Source organism: Rana temporaria, chromosome 3 (assembly GCF_905171775.1).
Source record: "Rana temporaria chromosome 3, aRanTem1.1, whole genome shotgun sequence".
Taxonomy (NCBI): domain Eukaryota; kingdom Metazoa; phylum Chordata; class Amphibia; order Anura; family Ranidae; genus Rana; species Rana temporaria.
Window position 1 is genome coordinate 87358668 of NC_053491.1, and position 27692 is coordinate 87386359.

The following is a 27692-nucleotide window of genomic DNA, read 5'->3' on the forward strand; positions in this document are numbered from 1 at the left end:
ATATACGCATATAATACACATACTGTAAATATAAATATAACATACAAATATAATACATACACTGTAAATATAATATACACATATAACACATACACTGTAAATATAAATATAACATACACATATAATACATACACTGTAAATTTAAATATAATACACACATATAATACATACACTGTAAATATAATATACACATATAATACATACACTGTAAATATAAATATAATATATGCATATAATACATACATTGTAAATATAAATATAAATATAATATACACATATAATACATACACTGTAAATATAAATATAACATACACATATAACACATATACTGTAAATATACACATATAATACATATACTGTAAATATACACATAGTGAGTAAATAGGAGTGTGAAGGGATCGGTGAAGATGGAAAGATCATCTATAATAATACTTTACTACATCTTATTGGAATTCACTGGAAATGTTAATGACTACAACATCCAACATGCACAGCAGCTCGGTGACACGCCCCTCTGTGTGATCAGCCAATAGGAGGCTCAGGGGGGTTACAGCAGGGAAGAGTTTGTTGTGTAAGATTTGTAGGTAGTGGAATGTGAGGATAGAAGGTGAGATCGCAGAGATCGGGGGAGATCGGTAAGTGATCGCATGCTGTGTGATGGAGCTCCTGGATAGGATGGATGGATGGGAAGCTGTGTGTACCCTGCTCAGCCCAGAACAAGGAGGGGTCTCTCCTGCACATGTCTGTGTTGGTGCTCCTGGGAGTAGAGCCCCCTGTAGTGATTGTAGAGGGAGATCTCTGAGGACTGGAGTCCCAATGCTTCCCATAGACTGCTCCTGATCTGCACTGTAAGTCAGAAAGTATTACAAGTAATAATAATTCTTTTGGGGGACATTGAAAATAAAAATGTATTGTGCCTGGTGGCTAAATTCCAGCCTAGAGATGAGAAAGTCCTACAGATGAAGCTGGCCATACACAGGGAGATTTTTGTTGGAAAAGTTACATTTCAGGAACATTTGTTCGATGTTTGGACCTTTATTAGAGTAACACCGATGTTTGTTTGTTGTCTGCAGTGACAGGAAGCAGGTGGGAGATTTCCTACATGAATGAATCGCTAACCGTCGCTTCACAACTCATTGCAGTGTGCAGAAATAAGTCTAGACTTGTCTTATGGGGCCCTTCACACTGATCTGTTAGAAACAAGTGGAAGATAAATGCGTCTCTTTAAATCCAATGAAACGTCACACAGGTCAGTCGTGTTTTCGCACTGCTCTCTTACAAAAACACAGAATCTTTCGCTTTTCTATTTTTAACTGAAAAACTGATCATTGTGAAAAAGCCCCAACATGCTCCAAAAATGCATCAAGCAGGACTTTAAAAATTGCAACTGATCAGCGTGAAGAGTTTCATAGGATTTAAAGGGATGCATTTTTACAACAGAGCAGTGTGAAAGCAGCAGGTGTAAATGTTAGATTTCCCTTGCAATGTCCGAGGGGGACATGCAAGGAAAATAAAAAACAGCATTTAACTTGCACATGATTGGATGATAAAATCAGCAGAGCTTCCCCTCATTTCAGATCTTCCCCTCAGATCTACAGTGACTGCACTTCCAAGAGCACTTGTAGTGCAAAGTGGATTTGCCTTTCATAAATAACCCCACTGTCTCACCCTGCTCTGCACATGCTCAGTTGTTGTCAATTTGTAGGCACTGTTGAGTTTGTAAAGGACGATCTGCTGACAGCCCTAAAGCAGGGATAAACACTCCTATCCTTAAGACCCCTTTCACACTGGAGCGTTATATTAGGTGCTTTTGGACTAAAAGTAGCGCCCGAAAAACGGCTCCCCTGCGGTGTCAGTGTGAAAGCCCAAGGGCCTTCACACTAAGGCAATGCGCTGGCAGAACGTTAAAAAGCTCCTGCAAGCAGCATCTTTGGAGCGGTGTATACACCACTCCTTCACCGATCCTGCCCATTCATTTCATGAATGGGCAGCGCGGATGAACCACCAGCAAAGCGCCGCTAGCGGGAGTTAAAGGTTTTAACCCTTTTTCGGCCGCTAGCAGGGGTTAAAAGCGTCCCGCTAGCGGCCGGAAAAAAACTCTGCAAAAACGGCAGTAAAAATAGTGGCGCTTTACCACCGATGCCGCCCCTGCACCAGTGTGAAAGGGGTCTGACAGCCAGGGAAGCTGCTTCTGTTTGATCTGCAACTGTCATGGTCCTGCACATGTGATCACACATCACTCCAGCTGTTTGACAGTTTGGTTGAGGACACAAGCAAATGTGACAGTTGGCAATCCCGGCATTCCAGGAATGTAACTGTTTTTTAAAACAAATTAAATTAAAGCGGGGGTTCACCTAAAATTAAAATTTTTAACATTACATCTAGCAGAGCCAGCATACTAAGGACATTTACTTTCAGCAGGTAATTTTTTTTTTTCTCCGCACATACCTTTTATATTCTGTTTTTGTCCAGGGCTTCCAGGCTCTGATGACTGCGGGACTGGGCGTTCCTATCCTTCGGTTCGATGATTGGCGGCTTGTGAAACAGGTGACCTGTCGCACAACGCGCGTCACCAGATTTTGGGAAATAGCCGAGCTGCGAGTCGGCACTATACTGCGCCTGCGCAGTCAGCTCTACACGGCGGGCACAGGCGCCGTATAGTGCCGACACGTAGCTCGGCTATTTCTGGAAATCTGATGACGTGCGTTGTGTGACAGGTCACCTGTTTCACAAGCCGTCAATCATCGAACCGAAGGATAGGAACGCCCAGTCCCGCTGTCATCAGAACGCGGAAGCCTTGGACAAAATCAGAATATCAAGGTAAGTACGGAGAAAAAAAAAATGACCTGCCGAAAGTAAATGTCCTTAGTATGCTGGCTCTAATGTTAAAATGTGTTTTTAGGGTGAACCCTCGCTTTAAAACTATTAAATAATGCTGTTTGGGGGCTTTGGGCTTCAGCAAAATGGCAGCCTCCAGCAAGAAGAAACAGGAACAATGCTGGAGGCAATTTACAGCACACACTAATTTTGGTAGCATAATAATTACTAATGTGGAATGTATGTTCCTTGCTTAAAGAACATTCTTTTTTATCAAGTTGTTATGGATAAAGTTCTGCTTTAAAGTTCACCTCTCACATGATGATTCACTTTTCACGCTGGCATCCCTGAGCACCAGCAGGGCTCCACTCCTCAGCTTGGAATGGCATCATTAAGCACAAATGGACTTTAGGGCTTTTCTTCACAGAGAATAGGTGCAGGAACTCCTCCCTTCTTGACTCCACCCCTTACCCACCTCCAAGCACCGTTCCTTGGTTCCACCCCTTACCCACCTCCGAGCAACATTCCTTGGTTCCACCCCTTACCCACCTCTAAGCACCGTTCCTTGGTTCCACCCCCTACCCACCTCCGAGCATCTTTCCTTGGTTCCACCCCTTACCCACCTCTGAGCACCGTTCCTTGGTTCCGCCCCTTGCCCACCTCTGAGCACCGTTCCTTGGTTCCACCCCTTACCCACCTCTGAGCACCGTTCCTTGGTTCCACCCCTTACCCACCTCCGAGCACCGTTCCTTGGTTCCACCCCTTACCCACCTCCGAGCACCGTTCCTTGGTTCCACCGCTTACCCCCCCCCCCCCCCGGTACTACCCCTATTAGACAAAACAGAGCCAAGTATCATTTTGTGGTGCTAAGTATTTTGTATGGATTTCGTTAGCGATAACAAGAAATGCAGTAAAATAGATCTAGCAACGTTGGACACCTCAGCAACAATAGATACACCCCCAGCAACAATGGACTACCGACAGCCAGCATCAATAGACCCTTTAGCAGCCAGCAACATTAGAGCCCTCTCTAAACAGTAGATTTCTCCCAGCAACGATTGACCCCCTGCAGCAAAAGACCCACCCCCAGAACAATAGATCCTCCCCAGCAACAATAGTTTTTCCAGTAGCCAGCATCAATAGACCCTTTAGCAGCCAGAGACAAAGAACCCTCTCTCAACAGTACCTCCCAGCATAAGACCCGCCCCAGCAACAATAGACCCCTCACAAGCAAAAGAAAGAACTCCCTAGAAACAATAGACTCCCTACCTTCACAAAAATAGATCCCCTGCAGTAGCAATAGATTTCCCAGTAGCCAGCATCAATAGACCCTCCAGCACACCTTCGCTATTACAATATATTCAGTTCTGGAGGTGCCGAAACTGCGTTCCCCCGCGTTCCCGCTAAAAAAAAGCCCTGATGGACTTATTGTGAGCATATCGCAGGAGAAAAAGGGTGGACAGTGCACATCATTTGTCTAGGGGAAGAACATGCACAGAGGGGCGGTGTCGAACATTTTTTAAAATATATCATTTATAAGAAGTGCGCTCCAGTAAAGGTGAGGGGAGGAATGGTGGAGAAGAGGAAACTTGCTCATGAGGGTGAATATCTGCTTTAACACTAAAAGTCACAGAATCAAAATGTTATTGGATCAGAGTGATTGTTTGTCAGACCGTTTTTATATATTTTTTTGAACCTCTGTGATTATATATTACATTTTACATTTGTTTTGAATTGCAGAAATCAGTTCCATTAATTTCCTGCTGCATCAGACGCACTCACCATCTTGACTTCCTGTAAATCTGTCTTGCTGCTTCTAACCAATCAGGTAAGATGTTATAGGTGCATTGCTGGCATTTAGTGGGGTGATGTATTTCAGGGGAGCATCCAATATACAAGCTAGAATGATTCCAGCTTACGTTGTGCACTCCAAGGTGGCCAGGGACATTCAATGAGATCAGCTTCCTGAGGTAATCATTTATATTAGCAGAGACCCTAGGGCAGGGGTGGCCAACCAGTGGCCCGGGTGCCACATGTAGCCCGCAGAGATCTCTGATGTGGCCCGCGACCTCCTTCTCTGGAATGGAGGGTTGGCAAGCCCAGATCGCAGGTTGCCGACCAGCCATACCACAGCATCAGTGTTGTGAATGAAGCTGGTGGTAGAGGAAGAAAGCAGCTGCAGAGCAGAGCCCCATAAGCCGATGCTTCCTCTACAGTGTCGGCTTTTGCCACAGGTGGAGTCTATGGCAAAGTTCAGCTAATCCGCAGGATAGACACAGGTGCACTACACTGCACCCACGGTGTGGGTATAACGCAGCACATCAGTGTGAAAGCAGTCTAAGGCCCTTTTCACAAGATCGGCCCGACCAAATGGGACCCTTAATTCACATCTATAGAGCGACAGATGTCTGTTTATGCCCACCTACCTCCAATCCGAAAAACAGAAGGGAATTCATCTGGGCGGATAGGAGGGCCTATAGAGTAGCCGTGACCTGTCTTCCGCCCGCTCTGCTCATAGTGGCCCTCGAATGGTTACCAAGTTGCTTAAGTGGCCCTCGCTCTTCAAAAGGTTGGGCACCCCTGCCCTAGGAAATAAAACGGTGGTTGTTGCAAAATTTTATGGCACACGGTATTTGCGCAGCAGATTTCCAAATGCAATTTAAAAAAAAAATGCTTTCATGAATTAAGACACAACTTGTTTTGTAGATGTTACGATGAACAAATAGATACCTAACATGTCACACTGTAAAACTGTGCACACTCATGGAATTGCACAAAATGTTGGTACTTAAAAATCTCCATAGGCTAGTTTAGAGTTACAGAGGAGGTCTTGTGCTAGAATTAATCACCTTGTGATAACGTTCGCGATGATACTTTACATGTGGTGTTTGAAGGCCGTTTACATATTCAGGTGCGCCCTACATATGCGTTCGCTTCTGCTAATTTTTTTTATTTAGAAATATATATATATATATATATATATATATATATATATATATGTACAGTGCCTTGCGAAAGTATTTGTCCCCCTTGAACTTTGCGACCTTTTGCCACATTTCAGGCTTCAAACATAAAGATATAAAACTGTAATTTTTTTTGAAGAATCAACAAGTGGGACACAATCATGAAGTGGAACGAAATTTATTGGATATTTTAAACTTTTTTAACAAATGAAAAACTGGGCGTGCAAAATTATTCAGCCCCCTTAAGTTAATACTTTGTAGCGCCACCTTTTGCTGCGATTACAGCTGTAAGTCGCTTGGGGTATGTCTCTATCAGTTTTGCACATCGAGAGACTGAAATTTTTGCCCATTCCTCCTTGCAAAACCGCTCGAGCTCAGTGAGGTTGGATGGAGAGCGTTTGTGAACAGCAGTTTTCAGTTCTTTCCACAGATTCTCGATTGGATTCAGGTCTGGACTTTGACATTCTAACACCTGGATATGTTTATTTGTGAACCATTCCATTGTAGATTTTGCTTTATGTTTTGGATCACTGTCTTGTTGGAAGACAAATCTCCGTCCCAGTCTCAGGTCTTTTGCAGACTCCATCAGGTTTTCTTCCAGAATGGTCCTGTATTTGGCTCCATCCATCTTCCCATCAATTTTAACCATCTCCCCTGTTCCTGATGAAGAAAAGCAGGCCCAAACCACGATGATGCCACCACCATGTTTCACAGTGGGGATGGTGTGTTCAGGGTGATGAGCTGTGTTGCTTTTACGCCAAACATAAAGTTTTGCATTGTTGCCAAAAAGTTTGATTTTGGTTTCATCTGACCAGAGCACCTTCTTCCACATGTTTGGTGTGTCTCCCAGGTGGCTTGTGGCAAACTTTAAACAACACTTTTTTATGGATATCTTTAAGAAATGGCTTTCTTCTTGCCACTCTTCCATAAAGGCCAGATTTGTGCAGTATATGACTGATTGTTGTCCTATGGACAGAGTCTCCCACCTCAGCTGTAGATCTCTGCAGTTCATCCAGAGTGATCATGGGCCTCTTGGCTGCATCTCTGATCAGTCTTATCCTTGTATAAGCTGAAAGTTTAGAGGGACGGCCAGGTCTTCGTAGATTTGCAGTGGTCTGATATTCCTTCCATTTCAATATTATCGCTTGCACAGTGCTCCTTGGGATGTTTAAAGCTTGGGAAATCTTTTTGTATCCAAATCCGGCTTTAAACTTCTCCACAACAGTATCTCGGACCTGCCTGGTGTGTTCCTTGTTCTTCATGATGCTCTCTGCGCTTTAAACGGACCTCTGAGACTATCACAGTGCAGGTGCATTTATACGGAGACTTGATTACACACAGGTGGATTCTATTTATCATCATTAGTCATTTAGGTCAACATTGGATCATTCAGAGATCCTCACTGAACTTCTGGAGAGAGTTTGCTGCACTGAAAGTAAAGGGGCTGAATAATTTTGCACGCCCAATTTTTCAGTTTTTTATTTGTTAAAAAAGTTTGAAATATCCAATAAATTTCGTTCCACTTCATGATTGTGTCCCACTTGTTGATTCTTCAAAACAAATTACGGTTTTATATCTTTATGTTTGAAGCCTGAAATGTGGCAAAAGGTCGCAAAGTTCAAGGGGGCCGAATACTTTCGCAGGGCACTGTATGTATGTATATGTATATGTGTGTATATATATATATATATATATATATATATATATATATATATATATAATTAGTGCTGTCAAGCGATTAAAATTTTTAATCGCGATTAATCGCATTAATGTCATAGTTAATTCACGATTAATCGCGCCAAAAAAAATTTTTTTGTTTTCTTATTTATTTATTTTTTTTTTTAAATATTAAATTGTGTTTTTTTAATTTTTTTACATTTTGATCACTTTTATTGCTGTCACAAGGAATGTAAACATCCCTTGTGACAGCAATAGGTGGTGACAGGTACTCTTTATGGAGGGATCGGGGGTCTAAAAGACCTCCGAGCCCTCCTTTGCACTTCAAAGTATTCAGATCGCCGAAAACGGCGATTCTGAATACTGTGTACTTTTTTAAATCCGGCGCCATTGGCAGCCGAGAAACCCGGAAGTGACGTCATGACGTCGCTTCCGTGGTTTTAATGCGGAGACTGAATCAAAGCCGCTTACGGCTTAGTGTCAGTCTCCGCCTGAACACAGAAGGCGCCAGATGGAGGATCGGGTCTCCCGGTGGGACGGGAGGCCCGGTCAGAGCGGCGAAAGGCGGCGGGAGGGGGGGGATGTCCCCTCCCGCTCCTCCGGCATAACAACCGAGCGGCTTTTAGCCGCATCGGTTGTTATGTTTGGATAGCCGATCGCCCGCTCTAAACAACGGTACCGGGATAATGCCTGCGGCTGCAGGCATCATCCCGGTATAACCCCCGAACGCCGCCTCGTTAATCGCGCGATAAAAAAATTGACGGCGTTAACGTGGGTTTGCGTTAACGCCGTTAATAGCGCGTTTAATTGACAGCACTAATATATACAGGGAGTGCAGAATTATTAGGCAAGTTGTATTTTTGAGGATTAATTTTATTATTGAACAACAACCATGTTCTCAATGAACCCAAAAAACTCATTAATATCAAAGCTGAATATTTTTGGAAGTAGTTTTTAGTTTGTTTTTAGTTTTAGCTATTTTAGGGGGGGGTATCTGTGTGTGCAGGTGACTATTACTGTGCATAATTATTAGGCAACTTAACAAAAAAAATATATATATACCCATTTCAATTATTTATTTTTACCAGTGAAACCAATATAACATCTCAACATTCACAAATATACATTTCTGACATTCAAAAACAAAACAAATCAGTGACCAATATAGCCACCTTTCTTTGCAAGGACACTCAAAAGCCTGCCATCCATGGATTCTGTCAGTGTTTTGATCTGTTCACCATCAACATTGCGTGCAGCAGCAACCACAGCCTCCCAGACACTGTTCAGAGAGGTGTACTGTTTTCCCTCCTTGTAAATCTCACATTTGATGATGGACCACAGGTTCTCAATGGGGTTCAGATCAGGTGAACAAGGAGGCCATGTCATTAGTTTTTCTTCTTTTTTACCCTTTCTTGCCAGCCACGCTGTGGAGTACTTGGACGCGTGTGATGGAGCATTGTCCTGCATGAAAATCATGTTTTTCTTGAAGGATGGTGACTTCTTCCTGTACCACTGCTTGAAGAAGGTGTCTTCCAGAAACTGGCAGTAGGACTGGGAGTTGAGCTTGACTCCATCCTCAATCCGAAAAGGCCCCACAAGCTCATCTTTGATGATACCAGCCCAAACCAGTACTCCACCTCCACCTTGCTGGCGTCTGAGTCGGACTGGAGCTCTCTGCCCTTTACCAATCCAGCCACGGGCTCTTCCATCTGGCCCATCAAGACTCACTCTCATTTCAGCAGTCCATAAAACCTTAGAAAAATCAGTCTTGAGATATTTCTTGGCCCAGTCTTGACGTTTCAGCTTGTGTGTCTTGTTCAGTGGTGGTCGTCTTTCAGCCTTTCTTACCTTGGCCATGTCTCTGACTATTGCACACCTTGTGCTTTTGGGCACTCCAGTGATGTTGCAGCTCTGAAATATGGCAAAACTGGTGGCAAGTGGCATCTTGGCAGCTGCACGCTTGACTTTTCTCAGTTCATGGGCAGTTATTTTGCGCCTTGGTTTTTCCACGCGCTTCTTGCGACCCTGTTGACTATTTTGAATAAAACGCTTGATTGTTCGATGATCACGCTTCAGAAGCTTTGCAATTTTAAGAGTGCTGCATTCCTCTGCAAGATATCTCACTATTTTTGACTTTTCTGAGCCTGTCAAGTCCTTCTTTTGACCCATTTTGCCAAAGGAAAGGAAGTTGACTAATAATTATGCACACCTGATATAGAGTGTTGATGTCATTAGACCACACCCCTTCTCATTACAGAGATGCACATCACCTAATATGCCTAATTGGTAGTAGGCTTTCGAGCCTATACAGCTTGTAAGACAACATGCATAAAGAGGATGATGTGGTCAAAATACTCATTTGCCTAATAATTCTGCACTCCCTGTATATATATATATATATATATATATATATATATATATATATATATATATATATATATATATATATATATATATATATATATATATAATCTCTATCTATCTCGTCTCAATATTTATTTTTTAACACTTTCCCTTAAATGTTTTGATCACTTTTATTCCTATTACAAGAAATGTAAGCATCCCTTGTAGAAGAAATGGGGTATGATAGGTCCTCTTTACAGAGAGGTGTGGGGTCTATAAGTCCCCACATCTCTCTTCTATGCTGGAAAGCTTGAGGTTAAAAAAAAAAAATGGATCTCAGGCTTTCCAGCTTAAAAAATGGCAGCGTTTACTTGTGCTGGTGCAGGAAGTGGTCGCTTTTGGCCTCCGAGGGTCATAGAGCTGGGTCATAGATCTCTCCCCTGCAGGGCCGGCCTTAGGTGTTCAGGCGCCCTGTGCGAGCAAATCCTGTGGCGCCCCCCCCCCCCATCTTCACAGATAGATAGATAGATAGATAGATAGATAGATAGATAGATAGATAGATAGATAGATTTAAAAAAAAAAATAAAGAAAGAGAAAGGGAGGAGAAAGAAAGAAAGAAAGAAAGAAAGGGAGGAGAAAGAAAGAGAGGAGAAAGAGAGGAGAAAGAAAGGGAGGAGATAGAAAGAAAGGAAGGAGAAGGAAAGGGAGGAGAAAGAAAGGGAGGAGAAAGAAAGAAAGAAAGGGAGGAGAAAGAAAGAAAGAAAGGGAGGAGAAAGAAAGAAAGAAAGGGAGGAGAAAGAAAGGGAGGAGAAAGAAAGAAAGGGAGGAGAAAGAAAGAAAGGGAGGAGATAGAAAGAAAGAAAGAAAGGAAGGAGAAGGAAAGGGAGGAGAAAGAAAGAAAGGGAGGAGAAAGAAAGAAAGGGAGGAGAAAGAGAGGAGAAAGAAAGAAAGAAAGAAAGAAAGAAAGGGAGGAGAAAGAAAGAAAGAAAGGGAGGAGAAAGAAAGAAAGAGAGGAGAAAGAGAGGAGAAAGAAAGGGAGGAGATAGAAAGAAAGAAAGAAAGGAAGGATAAGGAAAGGGAGGAGAAAGAAAGAAAGAAAGAAAGAAAGGGAGGAGAAAGAAAGAAAGAAAGGGAGGAGAAAGAAAGAAAAAATGATGAATGGATAGATAGATAGATAAAAAGATAGATAATAGATAGATAGATAAAAAGATAGATGGATGGATAGATAGATAGATAAAAATATATATAATAGATAGATAGATAGATAGATAGATAAAAAGATAGATAGATAAAAAAGATAGATAGATAATAGATAAAAAGATAGATGGATGGATAGATAGATAAAAATATAGATGGATGGATGGATGGATGGATAGATGGATAGATAGATAAAAAGATAGATAATAGATAGATAGATAAAAAGATAGATAATAGATAGATAGATAAAACGATAGATAGATAAAACGATAGATAGATAAAACGATAGATAGATAAAACGATAGATAGATAAAAAGATAGATAGATAAAACGATAGATAGATAAAAAGATAGATAGATAAAACGATAGATAGATAAAAAGATAGATAGATAAAACGATAGATAGATAAAAAGATAGATGGATGGATGGATAGATAGATAATAGATAGATAGATAAAAAGATAGATAGATAAAAAGATAGCTAGAGATAGATAAAAAGATAGATGGATGGATGAATAGATAGATAAAAAGATAGATAATAGATAGATAGATAAAAAGATGGATGGATGGATAGATAGATAGATAGATAGATAGATAGATAGATAGATAAAAAGATAGATGGATGGATAGATAGATAAAAAGATAGATGGATGGATGGATAGATAGATAATAGATAGATAAAAAGATAGATAGATAAAAAGATAGATAGATAGATAGATAAAAAGATAGAAGGAAGAAAGATAGATAGAAAGATAGATAGATAGATAGATAGAAACAAAGGCAAGATGGATAGATAGACAGACAGACAAAGAAAGATAGATAATAGGGAGAGAGGGAGAGAGAAGGGAATGAAGGCCACCCCTACATCAGTGTACAGTGTACTCACTCAGGCAGGAGGGACTGGATATCACGCTCCTCCATCTTTCCCTTCTGTTTGCTGTGCTTGAAAATTCCCACCCACATCCCCTGTATGCCGGGGAGAGTGGGCGGGGCAGACACAAGGAAAGGAGGAGAGGAGGGGGAGGAGTAAAAGCAGCTCCTCTCCTCTAACTGGCTGTGCGGGCAGCAAGGGGAGGGGAGAGATGTCAGAGCTGGCTGTGATACGCCCAGCTCATCTCTCTCTCTCTCTCTCTCTCTCTCTGGAGCTCTCAATGAGCTCCGATCTCCCTGCTGATCTGTCCCACTCGCGGCCGGGCGCTGTGCTGGTGGCAGAGCTTGCTGCGAGCTGTGATGGCCGCACGGCGCCCTATGTTGCCCAGGGCGCTCTGTGCGGTCGCACAGCTCGCACACCGCTAAGGCCGGCCCTGCTCCCCTGATCGCAGGGGAGAGATCAGAGAAGCACAGAAGGGCCGCTAAGATGGCTTTTTCATGTGAGGGACTTGCTGGCTGAAAAAAAGAGATATCTGAATGATGCCTGCAGCAGCAGATATCACCACTTTAAATCCAGAACTTCATATGATGTCCACCTAAGGATAAGTGATTAAAGCGTCATAAGATGATCAACAATAGAAACATCCATGTATTGGCATGTCGGGTGTACATGCCAACAAAGGCAATCAAACTACCCTAAAGCACCCCCCACCTTACCTCCACTGCCACATTTGGCGCCTTTCTTTTGGGGGGGGGGGGGGGCGTCTCTTAAAGATAATCTCAAAGTTTAGGTTGTTATCAGAACCTTAAAGGTTATTCCATTTAAGTAATAAAATTAGAACTCCTTTTAATGAGCCCAAAAAAACTTCTTCCCACCACCTATTGAAAAGACTGTGGGCCAGATTCAGAGAGAATTGCACTTGCGCCGCGTATCCTAGATACGCTACGTCGCCGTACCTTACCTGGCGTATTTTGAAATCCTCAAAGATTTTGCGCCGTAAGTTACGGCGGCGTAGTGTATTTCTGGCGGCGGAATTCAAATCGGCGGGTAGGGGGCGTGATTCATTTAAATGAAGCGCGTCCCCGTGCCTATTGAACTGCGCATGCTCCGTTTTGAAAATTCCCGCCGTGCTTTGCGCGAAATGACGTCGCAACAACGTCATTTTTTGAACTTAGACGTGAGCTACGTCCTTTCCTATTCACGGACGACTTACGCAAAAAAAGAAAAAAATTGAAATTTTGACGCGGGAACGACAGCCATACTTAACATGGCAAGTCTATCTATACGCCGCAAAATAGCAGCTTTAACTATATGCCGGGAAAAGCCGACTAGCGACGACGTAAGAGAATGCGACGGCCGCACGTACCTTCGGGATCGCCGGAAAAGGCAAATTTGCATACCCGACGCGGAAAACGATGCGAACTCCACCAAAGGGGGGGGCTGAAGTATTGCATCTACGATCCGAAGGCGTACGAAGCCAGAAGCCATACGAAGCCAGAAGCCGTCGTATCTTGGTTTGAGGATTCAAACTAAAGATACGACGCGGCAAATTTGAAAGTACGCCGGCGTATCAGGAGATACACCGGCGTACTCTCACTGTGAATCTGGCCCTAAGATTCCTTAGTTAGAAATCTTATATGTGCGCCTGAATGACTCGTTTCTCTTCTATATGTCCAAACCCTGCATTAGTTGTGTTTTTTCTTGTTGTTTCAGAGATGCCAGAGGGTCCCGAGCTCCATCTTTCCGGTCTCTTTGCAAATAGGGTTTGTGCTGGGCTACACTTTGCAGGCAAGGTGGAAAAATCAGCTGTCAGTAAAAATTCTGAAGTGCCGTTCTGCAACCCAAAGTACACCATCAGCGCCGTGGCCAGAGGAAAGGAGGTCAAGCTGATCCTCACCCCGGCATTGAATAAAAATGATCCCGCGTCTGTCATTTTCAGGTTTGGCATGTCAGGAAGCTTTAAATTCACAACCGAGGATAACCTTCCCAAACATGCTCACCTGCGCTTCTACACCAAAGATTCTCCGCGTCACGTTCTCAGCTTTGTGGACCCACGCCGCTTCGGAAGCTGGCAGTTCAATGGATCGTGGCAGGCGGAGCGTGGCCCTTGTGTGATGACGGAGTATGAAAAGTTCAGGTAAATATGCAGAAGGGGGAACTGCAGAATTCCACTCCACTTGCAGAGTTTGTGATATAATAATATGTTATAGCAGGGATGGCGAACCTTGGCACTCCAGATGTTTTGGGACTACATTTCCCATGATGCTCAACTACACTGTTGGGTGCATGAGCAGGGAAATGGGAAATGTAGTTCCAAAACATCTGGGGTGCCAAGGTTCGCCATCACTGTGTTATAGGCAAGACCTCATGCACAATGGGCATCAAATCCTGATGTTTTCAGGCACCCCAGATTGGTGCAGCGCACTGCTGGCAGCATGTGAAATCTACGGCAGACTGAAATATATGGTGGCTGGATGGTGTACGAAGCTTGTGTTTAGGGCCACGTGCGCTCAGGAATGTGTTCTTAGAAGGGGGGTACCTCTCCCGCCGCTGAAAAAAGTGAATTCGCTATGGAGACCACTTTTATCTGAAAGAGATTGAAGAGAATACTGGGGTTATGGCCAGGGCTGTGGAGTCGGAGTCGAGGAGTCGGAGTCGGGGGAAATTTTGGGTACCTGGAGTCGGAGTCGGCAAACAATGCACCGACTCCGACTCCTACTAAATTTAGATTGGAATTGGAATTAAAAAAAAAAGCAAGTTTAAATGTCCCAATTCACAAAAAGTTATAATTAATGACTTCTCTACTGTAAGAATAAAGACCAATGCATGCAGTGCCTCACGTAACCGCAAAACGAACACGTTAAGTGACCGTGAAGAAGCATGCTTTTCATGTGCTTCACTATATGGCATGCAACGCACAATTAGGAGCTGCAATACTTATACTTTCCATAGTGTTGTGTTCTGCTTTTACAGGGAACGCATGTTAGAGAACCAGTAAGTGTCCAAATAAAAAAATTCCAACAGGAGTTTTATAAAGCACTAAAAGAAGTTGAAAAGTATGATCGCTCATCAAAACTTACTGTTGAAGAAGCCATCCTTGTTTATCCAGAGATCGTTAGTGATGTGGCCAGAATAGTTACTGTAATGCCACCCACCCAAGTCAGTGTCGAAAGATTATTTTCAGCCCTAAAAATAATAAAGTCTGACTTAAGAGCCTCTATGAAAGAGGATCTGGCAGAGGCAATTCTCTTCCTTAGAACTCTACATTGAATTGATTTGCATTTGCTAAGCCTAGAACTACATTTCAAGATTAATATAAACCATTTCTAGGTTTTACAGATTTTGTTTTTGGTTCATTATAGATGAGCTTTGTTTTTGTTCTAAAACAACCAAATAATGTGGTTTGTATTTTTGAACTGGTAAAGATCCTGTTCCTGATGTTTATGCCTGCTGCTACTATCCAGCCACTTGATTGTTTTCATTGTGTTTGCCTTTTGCTTAAACTGTGCAATACAGTAGACTGTTGGCTTCCCAGCCAGTAGTCCTGTGGTAGGTTGCGTTTCTTTCCCTCAAGGAATGTATAAAATACATTTGCATATTAATACAGAGGAGTCGGAGTCGGGGAGTCGGAGTCGGAAGTACATAAAACTGAGGAGTCGGAGTCGGAACATTTATCTACCGACTCCACAGCCCTGATTATGGCAGCTATCTGCTGCCATTATCTCGGTATTCTACATCAAAGTACCGGCCTACAATGACGGCGGTTTTCGGGAAGTAGTTAAAGAGGAGTTCCACCTAAAAATGGAACTTCCTCTTAACCCACTCCTCGCCCCCTTACATGCCACATTTGGCATGTAATTTTTTTGGGGGGGGAGTGGGGGCTTCAGGAGAAGGGGACTTCCTGTCCCACTTTCTCCTTCCGCCGAGGGGCTGGAAAGGCGATTAGCTTAATCGCCTTTTCACAGCCCCTCCCTGTAGGTGAGCGCCTGTCCAATGGGACGGCGCCGCGCCGCTCGTGCATGTGCAGTGCCGCTCGCGCATGCGCAGTGGGTGCCCGGCCGTGAAGCCGAAAGCTGTCACTGCCGGGTGCCCACACTAGAAATGAAGACGCCGGCCGGCGAGGGGGGGGGGGGAGGAGCGGAGCCCCGGCTGGCGCGTCGCTGGAGCCGTGGAGCAGGTAAGTGTCTGTCTGTTTATTAAAAGCCAGCAGCTACACTTTTTGTAGCTGTTGACTTTTAATAAACTTAAAAAATGGGTGGAAAACCCCTTTAATGTGTTGGGACTGAACTACCACCAGAGTAATGCAAAGAGCTGCTGCCAGTTCATGAGGAAACAAAGTCGCACTGATGAAGTTTTGTGCTAATGCATGGCAACACATTGTGTTAAGACACGTGCAAGGGACAATAAACTATAAAAGTCATGGGTGGAATGGCGCATACACACGATTGGAAATTCCGACAAGAAAAGTTCGATGTCAGCTTTTGGTCGGAAATTTCGACCGTGTGTAGGCTCTATCTGACTTTTTCTGCCGGAATTTCCAACAGCAAAAATTTGAGAGCTGGTTCTCAATTTTTCCAACAAGAAAATCGTCTGTATGCAATTTCTGACGCGCAAAAAAAACGTATGATCGGAATCGATTCGACGCATGTTGAGAAACATTGAACTTCATTTTTCTTGGCTCGTTGTAGTGTTGTACGTCACTGCGTTCTTAACAGTCGGAATTTTGTGTGACCGTGTGTATGCAACACAAGTTTGAGTCAAAATTCAGTCGGGGGAAAAAAAAACGTTTTTCTTGTCGGAATTTCCGACCGTGTGTACGCGGCAGAAGGGTTTGCTCCAGCTGCGTTGCAGATGCAGGCCATGCATGGACCCTACTTTTATACTACATGTCTAGAGTATGTATGTACTGTATGTGTGTGTGTATTGTGTGTAATTTAATTTTTTTTTTTTCCATTTTTATTCCAGGGAGAATGTGTTGAAAAACTTGTCTGACAAAGCATTTGACAAACCAATATGTGAAGCTTTGTTGAACCAGAAATATTTTAATGGCATTGGCAATTACTTGCGAGCAGAAATCTTGTATCGGTAAGCAATTTTACGTTTACTATACTGCTGATTGAAACAAGCAGCTCCTTCCCTTTTTTTTATTTTTTTATAAAAGTATAATAAAACGGAAGCAAGTGAATCTAGGGCCGCGTACACACCACCAAACATGTCCGATGAAAACGGTCCCGTGGACTGTTTTCATCGGACATGTCCGCTGGGATCTTTTGGTCTGATGTGTGTACACACCATCAGACCAAAATCCCCGTGGACAGAGAACGCGGTGACGTATACGACACCGACGTTCTCTGACACGGAAGTTCAATGCTTCCACGCATGCGTCGAATCAATTCGACGCATGCGCAGGGTTTCGGGCCGCTGGTTATACGTGGTTATACGTCATAACCAGCGGACGATGGACAGCTTTCCAGCGGACAAGTTTCTTAGCATGCTAAGAAACTTTTGTCCGCTGGAAAACTGTCCGCTAGGCCCTACACACGGTCGGACATGTCCGCGGACCAGTTTCAGCGGACATGTTCGGTCGTGTGTACAAGGCCTAGGAGTTCATATTCCATTTGTACCTATCTGGTTGTTATTTGCTCAGTGAGTACTTTGAATTCAGTGATTCTTTGTTGTCTTTGGCCAGGTTGAACATTCCACCATTCATGCAGGCTCGTGAGGTTCTGGAGGCCGTAAAGCATCAAAATGAGGTCAGAAGAAATTATATACTATTGTGACTAATAATGGTCCTGATTTTTAAATGATAACAAATGATATACAGTACTTGGTGTTTGATGTTGGTTTTTGAACGTGTTTTGTTGTATATCTTGGGATTGACTCCCTCCTGTTTCCATAGAACAGTGACCTTTCACTCAGCAAGAAAATAAAAATTAAAAAGGAAAATCCAGACCTTTTGCAGCTCTGCAACTCCGTTCCATTGGAAGTCCTTGATCTGGGTATGAGCAGAATCTCGTTCTTATCCAATAATAATCTGCAGAGTGGTAAAGCAGTTTTTGCAGATCACTAACACTTTGCAAGCCTAAGTGCACAGCAAAACTTCCTGCAATGTCGGCTTGTTCTAGTTAAAAGACAAGGTTGGGAATTGTATTTATTTTTTAAAGAACCATACTTACCTAGGTGGATGCTGCATCTGTTCCTCACTGGCTCTAAGAGTGAGAACTGAGCGATCAAAGCCCGCCGATCGCTTGGTTCTCAGTGCTCCGTGTGCAGAGAGTGGTGACTAGCTTATATACTCACCCCCGCTCACTGACTGGAGAGCTGGGCTATGAAGTGGACGGGAATGGCTGGCTCAGGCTCTCAGCATCTCACTGAGACCTGAGCCAGGTGCCGGTCCAGGGTTCTGGGTGGATCTGATCATATGGTCGCGATCTTTCCCCAGCCTGGACCGGCTCTGTGACGTCAGTCGACAGCAGACTTCAGCCCGCTGTTGGCTGAAAACAGGTCACAGGAGTGCAGAATGAACTGCACTCCTGTGATACACAAGTACAGCCAAACAAGCTCCTTTTAATGAGCTTTGGGACCTATTCTCATGGTCCCAAAGTTAAAGCTGGCCATACATGGCTAGATTTTAATTTGTACAGAAATTGTAAAAAAAATCTTCTTTACAACATTCTTTCTTGCCATCATTGAGTCAACTGATGTTGTTTAAAGGGGAGTTCCAGCCATTTGTATGTTTATTAAAAGTCAGCAGCAACAAAAAGTGTTGCTGCTGGCTTTTAATAAACAGGCACTTACCTGCTCCAGCGCTCCAGCGACGCGCCGGCCGGGGCTCCGCTCCTCTCCCCCCCTCCCCGGCCGGCGTCTTCATCTTCAGTGTGGGCACCCGGCCGTGACAGCTTTCGGCTTCACGGCCGGGCACCCACTGCGCATGCGCGAGCGCGAGCGGCGCGGCACTGCGCATGCGCGAGCGGCGCGGCCCGGCGCCGCGCCGTGTAATTGGCCAGGAGATCGCCTAGGACCTGTGACGTGTCCTAGGCGATCGCCTACAGCAGCCACTTCCTGAAGGCGACTAAGCTTAGTCGCCTACAGGAAGGAGGAAGTGGGACAGGAAGTCCCACTCGTGCTGAAGCCCCCACTCCCCCCCCCAAAAAATTACATGCCAAATGTGGCATGTAAGGGGGAGAGGAGTGGATTGAGAGGAAGTTCCAAATTTGGGTGGAACTCCTCTTTAAGTTTCAGCCAGACCTGCTACTTTCACCCCCCTTCCTGCCTAGGCCAATTTTCAGCTTTCAGCGCTCTCGCACTTTAAATGACAATTGTGCAGTAATGCTACACTGTACCCATGTAACAACATGTTTATAATTTTTTTGCAACAGATAGAGCTTTCCTTTGGAGTGCCAGGGGGTGGTGGATGGGCCGAGGATAGTAAAGAGTTTGGAAAATGCAGCTAAAACTCCATTCTCTGTGCTGCCTGTTGCAGACATGGCAGAACAGAGAACTGTTAAAGGGGTTGTAAAGGTACAGTTTTGTTTCCCTAAATGGCTTCCTTTACCTTAGTGCAGTCCTCCTTCACTTACCTCATCCTTCCATTTTGCTTTTAAATATCCTTATTTCTTCTGAGAAATCCTCACTTCCTGTTCTTCTGTCTGTAACCACACAGTAATGAGAGGCTTTCTCCCTGGTGTGGAGTGTCATGCTCACCCCCTCACTTGGACTACAGGAGAGTCAGGACACCCACTAACACACAGCTCCTTTCTCTATCTGCAACAAGCACAACACTCCACACCAGGGAGAAAGCCTCACATTACTGTGTGGAGTTACAGACAGAAGAACAGGAAGTGAGGATTTCTCAGAAGAAATAAGGACATTTAAAAGCAAAATGGAAGGATGAGGTAGGTAAAGGAAGCTATTTAGGAAAAAAATTTGTACCTTTACAACCCCTTTAACTTCTAATTAACAAAGGGGCTTACATGCTTTTTGTTAGAAGAGTGGTGCAAGCTCTTTATTATAGGGTTGTCCCGATTACCACTTTTTTAGGACCGAGTACAAGTACCGATACTTTTTTTTCAAGTACTCACCGATGCCGAATACCGATACATTTTTTTTTTTTTATGTCATGTTACAGTGGCACATGTGTCTATTTTTTTTTACAATTTTTTATTATGTTTTTTTTACAACGCTTTCTTTTTTTTAAGGGGCCTCAGCTGCACTGAAAATGAATGAACAGGAGACCAATGCTCCTCTTCATTCATAAACTGAAGCATCGTAAACACAGGTTACAATGTTTCAGTTATGTGACTGGACAGAGTCAGTGATCACTGACTGTTCATTCGGAAAAGGTAGGAGCCGGGTTTAGATATGGAGGGGGACACGAAGGGGGATATGGAGGGGGACACGGAGCGCGGAGGGGGGACAGCAGAAGAACGAAGGGGACACACAGCACGGAGGGGGGGACAGCAGAAAAACGGAGGGGGACACAGAGCTCGGAGGGGGGGAGAGCAGCAGAACGGAGGGTGACACCGAGCGCGGAGGCGGAGAGCAGCAGAACGGAGGGTGACACCGAGCGCAGAGGGGGGGAGAGCAGCAGAACGGAGGGTGACACCGAGCGCAGAGGGGGGGGAGAGCAGCAGAACGGAGGGTGACACCGAGCGCAGAGGGGGGGAGAGCAGCAGAACGGAGGGTGACACCGAGCGCAGAGGGGGGGGAGAGCAGCAGAACGGAGGGGGAGAGCAGCAGAATGGAGGGGGACACAGAGCGCAAAGGGGGAGAGCAGCACAGATGGGGGAACTGGAGGAGGATACAGGGACAGTCAGCGGTGATCGGTTCGGCTTTGGGCGGAGTTACAAGTACCGATCACCACTGTATAGATTTCACTAAAGCAGCTGAAAAATCCTACTTTATTATCTTTGTCATTTCCCTCCAATGTGTTTTTAAGTAATCTGTAATAGAAATTGCTGTAGTAATAACTAATTTTCAGGACATATTTTTCTTAGGAGGTAAAGGATATGACCCTGAAAATGCAGTTGACTATACTGCCTTTGGAACATGGCTGCAATGTTATTTTGTCTCTGGAATGAAGACTCTGAAAGACAGCAATGGGAGGACCATCTGGTTCCAGGTAGGAATCTTGATGTCTTAAAGGATATGTAAAGGTTCCTGTTTAAAAAAAAAAAAACATGTTATACTTCCCTCCTCTGTGCAGTTGGTTTTGCACAGAGTGACCCCCGATGCTTCTCTTCTGGGGTCCCTCAGCACCGCTCCTGGCTCCTCCTCTTTTTGAGTGCCCAGTTGGAGAAGCTCTCTCCCTCGGGGCACTCATGCGGGCGTGCTCCCGGGTCCTGCTGCTGGTTCCATTGACACAGACAGCAGGACTTGGCCCCGCCCCCGACAACAGCGGGAGCCAATGGCTGCGCTGCTATCAATCTATCCAATTAGGACCCAAGACATCGTCTGGAGCTGGTGTGCTCGTCCCTGTCGCTGGAAAGGTCGGGTTCAGGTAAGTAAAAGGGGGGGGGTCTCTGGGGGGCGGCTGGATCACAGGAGGTTTTTCACCTTAATGCATAGAATGGGTTTACAACCCCTTTAAGGAAGAAGGCATGATTATGCCTATATTACATATTATTGTCATGTTACTATTTATTTTAATAGCAAAAAAAATCACAAGAAGATGTAAAGAGTTTGGGTTTATCTAATGTTGTCTCCTTACAGGGGGATCCGGGTCCACTTGCTCCAAAGGGTGAGTTTACATTCCTTTTAGTGCTAAGGGCATTAAAGTTCAGTCTTTCTGTTTTGGATCTAGGATCTAACATCTAGCGTCTATTCTGTGCCTTTATCTGAGATGAATGCTATACAGGAATTATATCATAGCACCAACAGTTTGTGCCGCCCTTTACACAATAAAGATAAAGACCCTTGCAGGGCAAAGTAAAAAGGTTCACTTAGGTACCCGTCTCCCTTGCCTTTCCTTTGCCAATCTTTGTCTAATGACAGTGAAGTGAAATACCTAAATGCATTGATAAACTTACATTTCACACTGTATGCTGCCGCATGCAGATAATGTATGAACAGCCTTTTAATTAGTTCACAGGATCCTTAGATCTGCCAACAGTAACAGTAATGGGTCTTGGTTTAAAGCCCAGTTGACCTATCCCTGCCAGCAGCTGCAGAGTGGGACCTTTGCTACGTGTGTGGAAGCAGTGGTCTTTCTGCAGAGGTCTAACAGGCCCACTAGCGGGGAAGACCTATACATTTGCAATCGGCAAAGCTCATGATCCCAGTTGGACCTCTGCGAAGAGATTGCTGCTTCTACTAAGAGAGCAGGGTACCCACTGTACATTATGCTGGCGGGACAGGCTTATCTACCCAAGCTGTGGCTGCTTTTTAAAGAAAACAAACCGTAAGGCTTTAAATACCTTTTGCTTTGCTGTATCTGCTAACATGTATACTACTACTAACTACTGCTCTAATTTAATAAAATATTATCTTCATTTTTTAGGCAACAAAGTAAAGAAATCACGTAAATCTTCGGCTGTAAAACCCAAACCAGTCAAGGTATGTGCTGTGGTGGAAAACAATTGTAATTTTTTGTTTGTTTGAAGGTAGAAGGATGAATTATATCCAAAGCTAAACTTTAAAAAAATAAAATAAAATTGCCATCTGTGTCTCATTGAGGAGACTTCAATTTCTGTCATAGACATAACAGGAAGTGAGGGGGTAACTTTCCAGGGGAAGATCCCCCTCATAAACCGTTGTCTTTGAAATAACCTTAAGTTGGTTTGGACATACATTTTAACCTGCCTGAACTATCCCACCGGGAAGTTGTCAGCCAATCATAGGAGGGCGGAGGTGTTCCCCCATCCCACGACTGTATTTATACAAGGCTGTTGACTTTGACAGCTTCCCAGCGTGATGGATCAGGTGGCTTCAGCTTTTCTTCCAAAAATGCCTAAGCTCATCTGTGGGGTAAGACGCCGCTCAAAACTGACTCGGTGCTTTAGATATGGATATGGCTGTGTATGGCCTCAGCCAGTGCTGCCCCGGCCACACCTCCTGACATGTTTCGCCCTGCTTATTGGGATTGGTCACATCTGAACACTAGGGCCCAGATTCACAAAGCACTTACGCCGACCTATAACAAGTTACGCCGACAAATGTGCGCCGTCGTATCTGTGCGCCAGACCCACAAACTAATATGCGCCTAAAAACAGGCTACACCCTGACGACGTATCTTGCTTGGAAATACGGCGATTCACAAACGTGCGTGTCCCCGGCGCATGCTACGCGAGATGCGCGTAAGTTGTACGGTTGTACGTCCGGCATAAAGTTATTCCCCATAAAGGAGGTGCAACCCAGCAACAGACATGCTCAGGTCTGCACCAGGGAACACAAGCCGGCGTATTGTGCGTTGGACGTGTGTCTGGCTGGGCGTACGTTATGTTCACGGTGTACGCAGTGATCCGGCGTAGCTTAGGCAGTTGTGCCGGCATGGTTATGAGCAGGGTGGTGCGTCCACGTCACGGCGCATGTGCAGTCCATGATACAAACCTGTCTGGCGCTCGGCCCATCATTTGCATGGGGTCACGCCTCATTTGCATGGGGCTACGCCCACTTCCACCTACGCCGGCGTACGCCTTCGAAACCCACACCACGCTGGCGCAGCGTTGGGAGCACTGGCTTGCTGAATGCAATGCTTGCCTCTCTGCGCTGCGTTTGCGTAGCGTACGGTGATTAGTCTACGGCGGCGTAATGTGCGCCTTGCTCTTTGTGAATCTGGTCGGGTTTTAAGCAGTGTCTTACCCCACATGCCTGCTCCTACTTTCTAAATACCGGTGAGGACACCCGTTTAGTATGGGCTGTAAAGTAAACCTGTCCTGAAAAAAACCCCAGGAGAGGCTGCTATTGCTGAACTCTTTGAAAATACTGGTTTACTGGCTGTTGCTCTTGTTTAGTGCTTTGAATGACTGACCTGAAACAAGTGTGCAGAATTTCTAACTTGACTCCAATTTTTATAAAATCTGCATATTTGTGGTGGTTCAGAGAGTATTGAAGCCAGATGAACAGCATAGCAGCCAGGCAACTAGCTTTTTCAGAAGAAGTATAATAATGACATTTCCTGTTATCTTTCTGACAGATTTACTTTAAGCTTCCCTCTGTTCACCTGATCTGCTGCCTGAGGTGCTCTAAGTGTTGGAGGTTTTCCAGTAGACATTTATGGGCTTGGCTCCTTGTGGAGAGCACATGGCTGCACAGAGACAAACTTGCTTAGACTGGAATTTTCATTTTAGGAGGCAGAAACAGATACGAGTTTGCTTACAAAAATAAATGGCTTTTTTTATATTCTTAAAATATTTTGTGAATTTGATTATTTATATAAATGTTAACCTAGGTGTGTCTTCTTACACCTGCAGTAGCTTTAAAAAGTCCACAGATGAGGCTGAATGTGGGCCCAATCCAGGGGCGGACTGACCATTGAGGCTCTCGGGCACTGCCCGAGGGCCCCATGCCACTAGGGGGCCCCATCAGGGTTGCCAGGCTCAATAAAACCAGGGACAGTATGTAATCTGTTTTTTTTACATCTGTTCTCGATATATCCGAAACCGACATGCTTTTGATGTGAAAATCCTAATGCCGCGTACACACGGTCGTTTTTCGGCATGAAAAAAAACGACTTTTTAAAAACGTAATTTAAAATCATCCTGTGTGGGCTTCAAATCGTTTTTCAGAAGCTGAAAAACGATTTGAAGCCCACACACGATGATTTTAAATTACGTTTTTAAAAAGTTGTTTTTTTTTCATGCCGAAAAACGACCGTGTGAAAAAATTCAAACATGCTGCATTTTTTAACATCGTTTTTTTAAAATGTCGTTTTTCGGGTTGTAAAAAATGATCGTGTGTGGGCTAAAACAGTGTTTTAAACCCGCGCATGCCCAGAAGCGAGTTATGAGACGGGAGCGCTCGTTCTGGTAAAACGACCATTCATTACTACCAGTAAGCACATTGATCACGCTGTAACAGACAAAAAAGCACAAATTGTCTTTTACTAACACGGAATCAGCTAAAGCAGCCCAAAGGCGAATAGAACTTCCCCTTGAGAGTGCCATCGTACGTGTTGTATGTCACCGTGCTTTGTTCATAATTTTTCAAAAACGATGGTGTGTGGGCAACATCGTTTTTAATGATGAAGTTGGAAAAACATTGTTTTTTTGGATATGCTGAAAAACATTGTTTTTTTGGATATGCTGAAAAACGTTGTTTTTTTTTTCATGACAAAATAATCTTCTATTGCCCGGGGGCCCCATGAGTTGTCAGTTCGCTCCTGGCCCAATCTGACTGGAACGTCTCCAGCATATTTGTGTCAGATCTTGTCACTGAGTACTGATGATTCTTTATGATGGGCAACTGTTCATGAAGTCCCAACAACTCGCATTCCTTTTTGTCCATCCCTATGAATGGCCAAGGTTCAATTAAAGGATTAGTTCACCTTTACCAATAAACTGCCAATGCAGCTAATGGGTGTCCATAGTTCCCAACTGTCCCTGATTTCGAGGGAGTGTCCCTGATTCGGAGGAGTGTCCCTCATTCCTCCTCATTTGTTCCTCATTTTGGTCTGATCTATATAATTGTATATAAAATGCACTTTTTATCTTTCAAAAAGTGTTTCCCAGTGCTAAACCTTTCATCCAATTTCTAAATTTGCAGCATTTGTACATTTTAATTATAATTTTTTTGGTTAATTCTCCTTTTTAAGGGGGTGTGACAGGAGGTGTGTCCTATGCCTACATACCTTTTCTAGTAGGGGTCCCTCATTCCCATCTCAAAATGTTGGTAGGTATGGGTGTCTATAAATAAAAACAAACTGTGTAGCTCTGACCAAGTTAAATAATGTCCTTGGTATAGGTGTAGACTAGGGTTGTCCCGATACCGATACTAGTATCGGTATCAAGACCGATTCCGAGTATTTGCGGGAGTACTCGTACTCCCGCAAATACCCCCGATACCGAAATAGAATACTCCCCCCCCCCCCCCCCACCGCTGTTACGCTGCATCCCCGCTGCCGCCGACTGGTTAATACGCACGGGGAACATTACAGCTTTCATTTGAATAGCTGTAATGATTCGCGCCGCGTATAGACACTCCCCCTTGCTCGGGTGAACTGTCCAATCCCGAGCAAGGGGAGTGTCTATACGCAGCGCGGCGCGAATCATTACAGCTATTCAAATGAAAGCTGTAATGTTCCCCGCGCGTATTAACCAGTCGGCGGCAGCGGGATGCAGGTAAGGGGGACATGGCTGGATATGGGGGGGAGACGTGGCTGCATATGGGGGACATGGCTGGATATGGGGGGGAGACATGGCTGCATATGGGGGGACATGGCTGCATGGGGGGGGGGGAATTGGGGGGGAGACATGGCTGGATATGGGGGGGGACATGGCTGCATATGGGGGGGGACATGGCTGCATATGGGGGGACATGGCTGCATGGGGGGGGGAATTGGGGGGGAGACATGGCTGGATATGGGGGGGGACATGGCTGCATATGGGGGGGACATGGCTGCATATGGGGGGAGACATTGCTGCATCTGTGGGGGGACATGGCTGCATTTGTGGGGGGACATGGCTGCATTTGGGGACACATTTAAAAAAAAGTATCGGTATTCGGTATCGGCGAGTACTTGAAAAAAAGTATCGGTACTCGTACTCCGTCCTAAAAAAGTGATATCGGGACAACCCTAGTGTAGACCATTTACTTACCTCCTGAAGCCTGACTGGAATACTCCAAGTACATTGCTTAGTGAGGCCTAGTCGCCTCCACAATCGCAGGAGTGAGCTCTCAAACGCTGAGCTCAGAGCTACTGTATCAGGGGGGAGAGAGCGTGTGAAGAGGTTTCAATCGGAGAAAAAGCTCACTCCTGTGATGGTGGAGGTGAGCAGTAATGACTAGGCCTCACATAGCAATCTTATAGCAACATTCTGGGAGAAGTCCAGTCAAGTTTCATGAGGTATGTAAATGGCCTACACTTATAGCAAGGGTATTATCCAACTTTAGTCAGAGCTGAACAGTTTGTTTTTATTTGCATACACCCCTTATCTGCATAGACAGTTTGTGGTAAAGGTGAACTATGCCTTTAAGTTCCAAGAACTCGCCTATCTATTGGTCATCTCTATGAATGGCTAATGTTTATTAAGTCTCAAGGGACTCCAAAAACTATATTATTTTAAGGTGAACTTAGCCTTTAAACTATGTGTAACCCACTATCTGCCCTCCATTAGTAGAAATCAGGACACATGCTCTGTTACTGATCAGTATTTGCCTTCTTAGGTTGAGAAGACAGCCTCTAAAAGAAAAACTTCCTTGACTGTGAAACAAGAAGTAAAAGAGGAGATAGATGGTGAAGGAGGGGAAACGCAAGCAAAAAGGAAGAGGAGAGTGAAAGAGGAGAATGTGGTTCAAGAAGAGGACACAAAGAACGGACAGAAAGCAAAGAGGATACCGAGAGGGAAGAAAACCAGCAAAGAGCCTGAGAGGGATGTGAGCAGGAGATCATCTAATCGAGGTTCTGCAAGGAAAACTCCTTCTAAGAGAGGCAGAGCTACACAACCAAAGACGGAGGACGCCGCAACTCCCAAACCCAGGACTCGTAAGCTGAAATCTGAGAAGCCCCGAAATTCTCCAAAACCTAGAATTCGGGGACTAAAACCTGACATGAGCGCCACACCACGAAATTCTCCAAAACCTAGAATTCGGGGACTAAAATCTGACATGAGCGCCACACCACGAAATTCTCCAACGGGGAAAACACGAGCAAAAAGAAAATCTAGTGAG

At 44.4% G+C, this 27692-nt stretch overlaps 1 protein-coding gene across 3 annotated transcripts in view; it reads left to right on the forward strand.

Moving 5' to 3' along the window:
- Positions 1 to 548: 548 nt before the first annotated feature.
- Positions 549 to 27692, forward strand: part of NEIL1 (nei like DNA glycosylase 1) — a 32068-nt gene continuing 4924 nt past the window's right edge. The window contains exons 1-11 of one of the 3 annotated variants that reach the window (XM_040342867.1): positions 549 to 635; positions 4558 to 4645; positions 13581 to 14004; positions 16833 to 16952; positions 17557 to 17620; positions 17767 to 17866; positions 20864 to 20988; positions 21579 to 21606; positions 22366 to 22421; positions 27189 to 27534; positions 27592 to 27687. In XM_040342867.1, coding sequence (XP_040198801.1) covers positions 13583 to 14004; positions 16833 to 16952; positions 17557 to 17620; positions 17767 to 17866; positions 20864 to 20988; positions 21579 to 21606; positions 22366 to 22421; positions 27189 to 27534; positions 27592 to 27687 — 1357 coding nt within the window. In that variant the 5' untranslated portion in view covers positions 549 to 635; positions 4558 to 4645; positions 13581 to 13582. Of the gene's footprint in view, positions 636 to 1073; positions 1250 to 4557; positions 4646 to 13580; positions 14005 to 16832; positions 16953 to 17556; positions 17621 to 17766; positions 17867 to 20863; positions 20989 to 21578; positions 21607 to 22365; positions 22422 to 27188; positions 27688 to 27692 lie in introns of all 3 variants that reach the window. The other 2 variants (XM_040342866.1, XM_040342865.1) reach the window with 2 other exon arrangements.